At 46.1% G+C, this 11463-nt stretch overlaps 1 protein-coding gene across 1 annotated transcript in view; it reads left to right on the top strand.

Moving 5' to 3' along the window:
• The first annotated feature begins 361 nt into the window (after nt 1-361).
• B3GAT2 (beta-1,3-glucuronyltransferase 2) overlaps nt 362-11463 on the top strand; it is a 60070-nt gene continuing 48968 nt past the window's right edge. The window contains exon 1 of the mRNA XM_084623135.1: nt 362-964. Within this exon, the coding sequence (XP_084479261.1) occupies nt 461-964 (504 nt within the window). The 5' untranslated portion in view covers nt 362-460. The remainder of the gene's footprint in view (nt 965-11463) is intronic.

Genomic DNA, 11463 nt, shown 5'->3' with positions numbered 1-11463 from the left:
CTCGCCACCACCAGCGCCGCGCACAGGACTGTCCGGCAGGCCCGCCGCGGCGCTGGCTCGAGGGGGGATGCTGCGAGGGCAAGAGGCGGCGGAAGGGCGGCAACAGGCGGCGTAGGAGAGCAGGCAGCCCCCGGCGGGACTGGCCGGGCGAAGAGGGGAACCACAGGCGCCCTGGGCAGCGGCTGGGCACCCTCCCTGCCCCGGCTCTGCGCCTGCCCCAGCGCCATGTGACTGACCCGCTCTGTGCGGCCCAGGGCAGAACATCGGACTCGGTCCCCGGGGCATTGACCCGCCCGCCCAGGCTGACCCCAGGCCCCCTTGTGATCGCTGGGGCTGCCCCCCTCCGCCCGGCCGCCATGCGCTGAGAGCCGCCGGCCCGCAGCCCTGCTCCCATGGGGAGGGGAGCCCAGGCGGCGGCCGCTGGCGCTGTGAGGGCGGCGCCCTGCTTGGCCGGGGCACCATGAAGTCCCTGCTCCTCAGCCGCTTCCTGCTGCTGCTACCCTGGGGGCTCATCGTCATCCTCCTGCTGGACACGGACAGCAGCCGGGCGCCGCCCGCGCCCCCGGCCCGGCCCCCGCAGCAGGCGGGCCCCCGGCGGCCGGCGCTGCCCCCCATCTATGCCATCACCCCCACCTACAGCCGCCCGGTGCAGAAAGCCGAGCTCACCCGCCTGGCCAACACCTTCCGCCAGGTGGCGCGGCTGCACTGGGTCCTGGTGGAGGACGCGGCCCGGCGCAGCGAGCTGGTGAGCCGCTTCGTGGCGCGGGCCGGCCTGCCCTGCACCCACCTGCACGTCCCCACCCCGCGCAGGTACAAGCGGCCCGGCCTGCCCCGCGCCACCGAGCAGCGCAACGCCGGCCTGGCCTGGCTCCGGCAGCGACACCAGCACCTGCCGCCGCCGCAGCCCGGGGTGCTCTTCTTCGCCGACGACGACAACACCTACAGCCTGGAGCTCTTCGAGGAGGTAGCGGGGGACGGAGGGCGGGTGTCGGGCCCGGGGTGAATCCAGAGCCTGGCACACCCTGTCCACCTGCATGCACCTTAACCCAGTCCAGAGCCTGGCCCCCCGACACCCTGCAAACACTGGCTCCACCCAGTCCTGAGCCAAGCCGTGGTACTCCGACCGCTTCCATTCAGTCCAGAGCTGTGCATCTCCAGCCCCTTGCATGCACCTCCACCTAATCCGGAATCAGCCCCCCCCTGCATCTTTAGCCAATCCAGAGCCGTGCACCCTGCCTGCACCTCCACCAGGTGACACCCAGGCCCAGAGAGTCCGCAGCACCACAGACCTTGCATATTCTTCTAACAGCCAATTAACACCCTGATCCTGCATGCACTCTTCCCCAGCCTGCACACAGACACAGTTTTATGCACTGTGCATTCACTTTCAGGAGATCTAGACCTTCAATACACCCAGAACTCATACAGTCCACCTAGTTTTAGGCACAGTGCATGGCCCCTCACCCAAACTCATGCAAAGGCCTTTCCAAAATCAATATTCCAGCATTCTGCACCCATCTTTCCCCAGACTCAACGTTTCACATATTCCCTTCTCCCAAATTCATGCACTCTGCAAGCATTCAGAGTACCAATGAATTTGTGCTGCTCCTGCTACCATTACCTTAATCTTAATTCTGCCTTTCAGGAACAGTTCCCCTTTTTTTCCCTTCCCACATCCTGAAGCAGTCACTTGCTCTTTTATCATTTTCTTGCTGAGATATGCAGAGTTGGATTATATAATGACTTCACTGTGGCTCTGTTAAAACTGGGATAAAAGAGACACCACTGTCTTTGATCTCTTCAGTTCTGGTTGTGTCTCTTTCTTTTACCCTGGAGGGCAAACTCACATCATGAATCATGGTCCTTTATAATTTAACTTGCCATGAATTACTTTGCTTGGAGTTGCCCACTCTTTTTTGAAGCCTGTCATTGTTCAAAGCAGAAAATCTTTTACATAATGGCTAAACATCTTTTCAGGAGTCTCAGTTGTAAGGGGATGTGTTTTGTCTTTATTCCAGCCACTCCGTGAAGTGCTTGCTCCCTTTCAGTGGGAGTTGGCAAGTGCACAGGGATGAGGTTATCCAGCTTTCTGATTTCCCACTGGCAGGAAGGAGGGATGTTTAATAAGTGGACATAAAACAGCAGAAGAAAGATCATGTATCTTTGACAGATAAAAGAATACCTTGGCAGAAAAACGGGGGAGGGAAAGAGGAAAAAAATAGATTGGCAGACCATGTGCAGGAGTTTTAAAGAGATTGAAATCAGCATACTTCACTGCTTAAAGGTATGAACCTATCAATGTATGATAGTATCCTGTATTTAGCTAGCACTTCACATCCATGGGTGACTTACAATCAGTAGATGGAAACACCCAGTATACAAAGATGTGCAGCAGATAAAGCCTCTAGAGGGAGTTTGTTTTAGAAATGTTGATCAATGCAATTGACTAGTGTTTAGATTTAAAATATATTTTCTTCCCTTTTCAATACATTGACAGGTGCAAGTTCCTCATTTAGCAGAGCTGCTCTAGTTCCTTTTCCAGCGTGAGATGCAGCACTGAAGCTCCTAATTTGAGTACCTTACACTGGAAATGTCATATTCTGTTTTTCTGGGTTATTTTCCTAAACCTCCCTACACCCCCATGGCTGTACTTAGCTCATCAATGCAAAGGAATTCTATGCCTTCATCTTGTTTTAATGATGTCATCTGGGTTCTCTTGGAATTCGGTGCCAGTGTGGTTCATTCCGCTGAAGGTTACAACCCAATCCAGAAAATATGCCCTGCTCCCAGCAGTAGCACAGGGGCAAAGTCTGGACACAAATCCTTTCTATAATATACACAGGAAAGAGGAAACACTAAATGAAGAAGTGACCGGGCACACCAGTTGAGTAACTGTTAAGTTTATGCTCAAATAAATTGGTTAGTCTCTAAGGTGCCACTAGTACTCCTTTTCTTGTTAAGAGAAGATGGTTCTGAGTCAGCTTGAATCTTTTTTATTTCCTAGTCCTTTATTTCTAATTTCTGAGGATGATGAAATTAAAAAGGTACAAATTAGCTCCCCAAAGTGCTGGCTGTGAATGCAGGAATGCAAAGGATGAATGAATCTGTAGGGTTAACCTTGAAGATTACAGGCACAACAGGCAATCCATGTTCAATTATTTCTCTTTGCTAACAGGAATGCCAGCCTCTTCACACATGCAGCTAAGCAATTCTAAGCCTCCTTTCAACACGGTTCAGTGCTAAGAAAGAAATGTGTGCTTTGAACAGTCCCATGTTCACAGGAAAACACATTTGTGAGTGAAGCTCTTGCTATGAGATGCAGTAGCAGAAACAAACAAAACAGATCTCAGGGAGAGATTTCAATCTTCAAATATCTACCGAAACAACCCCATTTCTGTTTTCCCTGCAGCACAGATGGGCTCTCGTGGTGAGGGGGAGGTACTGCTGGAACACAGATAATCCTCGCCCCCACCCCCCGCCCATATTGATCTGTTGCTCTGTCCAAGCAACTAAAATCGTTTGCAAATGAGCCTTTCCAAATGCCACAAGCAGAGTGTGCCTTTCTGGTGAGAAGGTGGACCGCATAGCCTTGTTTTCAATCAGGGCATTGGTCAGATTTCTATTTCTCACTGAAAAAACTTCATATTTCTCATTGGAAAACCTTCACTATTTTCATGAGTTCTGACTTGACAATTTTAAAATAAATTTCTGTCTCCCCTTTGGGAATTGATTGAGTAAATTGTGCTCCTCCTCTCCAAGCATGAAGCGGCCAGCCTCAGAACACATCACCTATGACAGAAATCCTGTAGTAATTCCCTTCCTGAAAGTGGCTTAATGGGATGTGAGAGGGAATTTGTTAATGCTTAATGCTGTTTCCTATCCTTCCAGTAGCAACTCTTCTAAATGGTGGTTGCTGAATCGCTAATCCCAAAGGAAACCGGATTTAAGACCTATTGTAGACGAGGAAGGGATTGGGGTAGACATGGGACTGGAAGCCAGAAACTCCTGTATTCTAATCCTGCCTTGAGCATGGACTGCCTGTGTGATTTTTGAACAAGTCACAATTACAGCCAGAAAATGACTATGTAAAATTGCTGTCTTATTAAATAGATCTGCATGTGTGTGTTCAGAATCATAGCTGCTGATTTTAGTGACAAAAGTAGGGATGTTTTGGTAATATTTTTCACTCCTGTTAGCACCAGAAAGACCAGAAAGTTCAAACTCTGAAGGGCTTCCAAAACCCCATAGGAGTTTTGCATCAGTTCACTTTACACTGGTAATGGTTTGCATTGGTGTAGCTCCAGTGATGCAATTTTCTCTAATATACTTAAGAGAATGTGAGCCTCTTTAATGAAGCATCCCCCTGCAGCAGCTTTATTACTAGAGAAGGTGTACAAGCCAGAAGGAATGCGCTTTGTGAAATGCCAGGTTGTTTTTGTCGAGGTGTCAGTTTGAAAAATCTAGTCTCCATTTATGGTATTTTATAATGTGCTCATCATCATATTAGAAATGCACCAGATTTATTTGATATGGAGAGATGTTAAATATTAGAGTTAGTAAGAAAACAGCAACAGTTTTCCTTTACAATTAAAAATAAAATGCAGGGTTTTTTTCTTTTTAATTAAATCTGGAAACAAATATAGACTAACTGTAGTAAACGTGGAACCCCACAGGGCTCTTTGTACTGTGGCCTACACATTTGCCTGTCTCCCCTGGGTGGTGTGGAGCTTAATTTGTTAATAGCCAAAAAATGTGCTCTCCTATTCCAATTAAATGAGGTTGCTCCAAGCAGGTTTTAACTATAGTTTCTGAAGTGGTGCTGAGGATGGTTTGTCCTTAGCTACCTTGCAGCTAAACTTTGATCCCCATTGGTTCCTCTGCATCTTTTGTCAGGAATGAGTATTTTTAACAACTTAGAAGAGGCTTCTGTGAGAGGAGCAGTTGGCCAGTGTTTGGAGTGCTAAGTGATATTATGGCAATAACTGAGAAATTGTTCTCTGGAATAAATGGAGGTCCGGCCTTTAGATGCTCACAACTCTTTTCACTTTAGGATGTAACCTAGAAATTTAGGTCTACAATTTCTCTTTAGTCCAGATAGCTGTGTCAGTATTTATCTATTTATTTTCATAGCCTAGAGACCTAGAAGTTGGTTGATTCTTTACCTGAGATGTGGACCACTCATCTACAACCCCATCTCCCATCAAAAGCAATTCCTCCCCCCGCCCCCATTCTGGAAATGTATTTAATTATATGATCAGACAAGATACTCAACAAGAAATTAATTTTCATAGCAAAGCCAGTGGAAGGACTGAAGCCCAACTAACATTTATTTCATGAATTTTATTGAGATTTCAACATGAATCAGTGTGACCTCTCTTTCTTTCTTTTCTTGTAGGTTGTTTTGAGTGATGCAGTTACACTTTCTGTTGCATTTAGCTCACCCTATGCCTGGATACAAGTAATTTATAATAAAGTGCTAATACTTTGATTTCCAGTTATATACTTTTAGATTTCTAAACAAAAATCTTAGTTAAGACTGAGACTATCTGATCCTGTAATTCTGCCTCCATAGAATGTTAGATTAATAAGTCAAAAACAACAGTTTTTGTGGTTCCAACTCCAACCTCTACCTTAACTTTTCATATCTCTTCCTGTCCACCTTGTATATATCACTAAGCCAGAGATTCACTTACTCTGCCCTTTCTGTATTTTAAATAATGGGCCATATACTATTACTTTTAAAACCTATATATGTTAAATTTACACGTACAGATTGGGTGTCCTCCATCAGTTCAGCTAATCTCCTGCTTCTTACTCAGACATACCTGTCAATGAAGACTTCAGTAGGAGGTTGTCCTGCTGAAAGGATACAGGAAAGGGCTTGATGTATGTAGAATCAAATATGCCATCTCAAAATCTGCAGTGTAGTTATAGCCACCTCAGTCCCAGAATATTAGAGAGACAAGGATGGCTGAGGTAATATCTTTTATTGGGCCATCTCTCTTACCAACAGAAGTTCATACAATAAAAGATATTACCCCACCCACAGTGTTCCCGCTAATTTTTCCCATCCATTTGTGGAATGAATTCTGTTATGTGCACCAATATGGAGGTGATGTGGGTGACATCACCTCCATATTGGTGCACATAACAAAAGTAATGGGGTGGGGCTGAGGGGTTTGGAGTGTGGGAGGGGGCTCAGGGCTGAAGCAGAGGGTTGAGGTATGTGGGGGAGTGAGGGCTCTGGCTGGGGGTGTGGGCTCTGGGGTGGGGCCAGGGGTGAGGGGTTTGGGGTGCAGGAGGATGCTCTGGAGCTACGGCGGGGAGAGAGAACTCCCCCCAGCTCTTTCTCCTCGTAGCAGCACCTGGTAGGCGCCCCAGCCGCGGCAGGGCCAGGCCAGGGCTGAGCTGGGGCTGGGGGAGGGGAGGGGCGCCCCAGCCGTGGCAGGTTCTGGCTGGGGCTGGGTTTGGGCTGCCCCTCCCCCAGCTGCAACAGGTCTGAGGCTGAGTTGGGGCTGGGGGAGGGGTGCCCACTCCGTGAGAAATTAGTGAGTGCTGCTGAGCAGCACCAATGGCAGCCAAGCTTCCCCAACCCCCCAGCACCTCTCACCTGCCAGCGGCCCCGCTGACCAACTCCTCCCGCTCCTTCCCAGAGCCTCCTGCCTACCGCGAACAGCTGTTTAGAAGCATGTAGGAAACTCCAGGAGGGAAGGGGAGGAGTGGGGATGGGGTATGCTTGGGGGAGGAGGCAGGGAAGGGGCGGAATGGGGGCAGGAGAAGCAGGGTAGGGACCTGGGTGGAGGGAGGGAGGTTGAGCACCCCTGGCTAGAGAGGAAGTCAGGGCCTCTGGGCGCCCCTCCCTTGGCCGCAGCAGGTCCCAGCTGGGTGGGCTCCCTGAGTGCCTGCGCAGTGCTAAATAGGCTGCTGCGTGGCCGTACAGCTTACAGAGAGCTTAGCTCACCCACCTTGTCGATTCAAGATATTGTGAAATAACTGATTTTAATAACTGCCTTTCTTCATACTGGGATATGTCTTCCACCTTTATTTGTCTTTTGTGGTTATTCTAACCATTAATTTGTTCCCAGACAAAACAACTTTGTTAATCTTGCAATAAAGGATGAAAGAATTTTTCATTTCATTCAAAAACTGCTAAGACTTAAGTAATAGTTCAGGGGTGGGCAAACTTTTTGGCCCGAGGGCCACATCGAGGTGTGAAACTGTATGGAGGGCTGGGTAGGGAAGTCTGTGCCTCCCCAACCAGCCTGGCCCCTGCCCCCTCCCCCTGACTGCCCCCCTCAGAACCCCCCCTGCTCCTTGTCCCATGACCGCCCCCTCCCAGGATCCCTGCCCTGGGACCCCACCCCCTATCCAGCCCTCCCCTGCTCCCTGTCCCCTGACTGCCCCCTGCCCCCATCCACACCCCTGCCCCCTGACAGACCGCCCCCCCCCGGGATTCCTACACACTGTCGAACCCCCCTTGTTCCCCATCCCCGACCGCCCCATCCCCAAGAACCTCCGCACCATCCAAACGCCCCTTGTTCCCTGACTGCCCCCGGGACTCCCTGCCCCTTATCCAACCCCCCGCCGCCGCCCTCTCCTTACCATACTGCTCAGAGCAGCAGGAGCTCACAGCCCCGCCGCCCAGACAGAGCCAGCCGTGCTGCCCACACGGCGGCGTAGCTGCGTGGGAGGGGGCTAGCCTCCCGGGCTAGGACCTCAAAGGCCGGGCAGGTCAGTTCCGGCTAATAGTTGGTAGTGTTTTCAAAAGACTCTGAAGCTTTCTCTAGGAAGTTCTGATTTATCGTTTTAGTTTATAAACTAACAAAGCAACACACCATATCAACCATTTGACAGTTACCAACTGCCTAGCTAGTTACCCAAACTGCCCCGATGGTCAACTTGAGAACTGTCAGACTCAGACATTGGATCCATCCTTTCACACAGGTTTATTAAAAAGAAGAGTAAGGTACTAAATATTTTATGGTCGCTAATAGGAATGACCTGTTTGATGTCTGGGTTTGTGGTAGTCCTTAGGATGGCACTATGAAGCAGCGTTAAGGTTGGTTGGGTGACCCAAGCTTTGCATTTTACCAAAAAAGGTGTGTGGGTGTGTGTAAAAACTGGCATCTTATCTGGAATTTCCAGTCAATGCAGTTTGCTGCCTGGGAACCTCCTGGGATTTTAAAAGTATAACAGGATTCCTTGTATGACTTGTATTGTCTGTGGGCACTTTGGTAGCGATGCAGGAAATCTGACAGATTTTGTAAATCATGCACAAACTGACCTCATTCCTTTCCAGAAAGCCTTCTACACCCATATATGGCTTCCTCGTCCCTATTTCTGGTCCAGGACCTGTTATGACCCATGTAGCTTTTGCTCTTTTATTCTTCCGGGCAGGACTTACCTGCACCAAAGTGGTTCCCTTGCAGAACCTCATCCCATCAGGAGCATCTGTCTGTACCACGCATGCTTTGCAAAGCCCCTGTCATGCCATGTACATTTTGCAAAGAACCTGCTGGGTTACCTATACTTTACCAAGTGTCTGTCAAAATAATGCATGTATCAAATTGATGTATTATCAAATTTATGTATGTATTTTGTACATTTAAAAAGAGACGTGTTCAGTGCACCTGAATATATACATATCTGCAATACATGTATGTAAAAAGATGCTTGTATCATATACATGGTACATGTTATTTTTAAATGGATTTAAATCATGTTGTCCTTATTTATATCTATATGGGTGATAACACCTTTAAACTGATCCATAATTCATGCATGCGTCACTAGCTTCCAATGTACTACCAGCATCTCTGCTTTTTAGGGACTAAGGCCCTGATCTAATGCCCATGAAAATCAGTGGGAGCCTTTCCATTGACTTAAATGGATGCTGGATTCAGGCCGTATTTAAGCAGTTACCTTGAAGTTTTGAAGATATGATTACTCAAAAAATGTTAGGAAAATCTTCTGAAAGGGAATTAAGAGTATATTTCCTAGCCTCCAGATCTCTGAAACTGCTTATGTGATTTGCTCCCAGTTTACCAAAAAAAATTTACACTGAATTTTCAGATTAGGCAGGTTTTGTGTCTGCTCTAGTGGAAGCTAGTTCGACTGTAGCTCTGGAAGGACTAGTGTGCCTTCCACTATACGTTTAATGTAATCCGTTATTAACCAGCATAGGTCAGTTGTTAGTGATTTCAGTAGTAGTCAAAAATGGGTTCCTATGTAATTGTGTATGGATAAAATGACAGCCAAATGGATTTTTTTTAAAAAGTTTATTAATAGACTCCTACCAATATTTTTTAAATGTGACTGGTATTATGAAATCTTTGAATCTACAGAATTGGTTGGAAAAAGCAGATTTTTGCTCAGCTCCCTAGTTTTGGGAAACAGTATTTAGCAGCCTAGACAGAATGAAATATTAGCCATCTGTCACTGAGTTTTTTTCTTCATATTAAAAAAACCTTACCTTAAGAAACAATCTAAATATGTTTAGACCACTACTGGGTCAGTAGTGCATTAAATATTTTTCTAATGTGTAGATGAATTTGATACACTTGAGGGTATATGAATGCACACTGATATTAGAGTTAGTCAAGTGATGCCTTTTCTAAATAGTTCAGAATAAACATAAGTTGCTGGGAAAAAAAGCTGGAGTAACTTTAAAAGGAGAGAAACTAGATAACAGTAAAAAAAGGGGGGAGGGATTTGGTGCAGGTATTTAAGGATTTAGGGACCCTATTTTTCAAGATGCTGGACGTCCTCAAGAGATGCTGAGCATCCTCAGCTCAAGCTCTTTGGGACCAAATCTTGTCGTCTTATACGTTTATAGTGAAATCCAGACCATTACTACTAATAATAATTGAGGGTGGCCAGCAGCTCTGAAGAGACACTTGTTTTCCTTCAGGATCAGGACCTACCAGAACAGCAAAATGAGGAAAGAGAAAGAGGATCTATTAAGTAAGAGTGGGATAATAAACTCAAATAGTAGATATTTGCAAGGGTAGAAAGTCTATGAAATTTAAAGGTTGAGTGCTCTCTTCCACATTTTGCTATATTCATTGTCAAAATATAAGCTGCTGTTTCAGAAGGTTTCTAGTCCTAATTGTAAAGCTAGTTCTGGTGCATGACTGCCTTAGCGAATTTAGAGCAAGACTCTAAATTATAAATATAGTACATATATATTACATTATCGTCATACCTTGCACTTAATCTAAGGCCTTATTTACACAAGAAAATGATACTGATGTGTTCATCAGTTTAGAACCTAAAGTTAAATTAGTGCAGCTCCCTTGTGTAGCTACTCCTTTTGGTTCAAGAGTGTCCTATATCAAGTTAGCTTGAGTCATTAAGGTTTGACTTTGGCTAAATCAATAAAATGCATTTTTAAACTGAAATAAGTGTGTCCACATGAGGGCTGTGCTCTGCTTTAACTAAATCAGTTTTTAAAGTGTTTCTAAAAACTTAGCGCATAGCCAATCTGATAGCTTTCTTTGACAGGGTAACAAGCCTTGTGGATTGCGGGGAAGTGGTAGATATGCCATATCTTGACTTTTGTAAGTCTTCGGGTACTGTCTTGCATGACCTTCTTGTAAACAAACTAGGGAAATACAACCTAGATGGAGCTACTATAAGGTGGGTACATAACTGGTTGGAAAACCGTTCCCAGAGAGTAGTGGTTCACAGTCAAGCTGGAAGGGCATATCAAGTGATGTCCCACAGGGATCAGTTCTGGATATGGTTCTGTTCAATATTTTCATCAATGATTTAGATAATGGCATAGAGAGTACACTTATAAAGTTTGTGGAAAATACCAAGCTGGCACAGGCTGCAAGTACTTCGGAGGATATGATTCAAATTCAGAATGATCTGGACAAACTGGAGAAATAGTCTGAAGTAAATAAGGTGAAATTCAATAAGGACAAATGCAAAGTACTCCACTTAGCAAGGAACAATCAGTTGCACACATACAAAATGGGAAATGACTGGCTAGAAAGGAGTACTGTGGAAAGGGATTTGGGGGTCATAGTGGACCACAAGCTAAATATGAACCAACAGTGTAACACTGTTGCAAAAAAAGAACATCATTCTGGGATGTATTAGCAGGAGTGTTGTAAGCAAGACATGAGAAGTAATTCTTCTGCTCTACTCCACGCTGATTAGGCCTCAACTGGAATATTGTTTCCAGTTCTGGGCTCCACGTTTCAGGAAAGATGTGGACAAATTGGAGAAAGTCCAGAGATGAGTGACAAAAATGATTAAAGGTCTAGAAAACATGACCTATGAGGGAAGATTGAAAAAATTGGTTTTGTTTCATCTGGAAAAGAGAAGACTGAGAGGGGACATAACCATTTTCAAGTACATAAAAGGAGGAGGGAGAAAAATTATTGTTCTTAACCTCTGAGGATAGGACAAGAAGCAATGGGTTTAAATTTCAGCAAGGGAGGTTTAGATTGGACA

This window comes from Lepidochelys olivacea, assembly GCF_965140295.1.
Source record: "Lepidochelys olivacea isolate rLepOli2 genome assembly, chromosome: 3".
Taxonomy (NCBI): Eukaryota; Metazoa; Chordata; order Testudines; family Cheloniidae; genus Lepidochelys; species Lepidochelys olivacea.
This window is presented reverse-complemented; position numbering and strand designations above follow the sequence as displayed.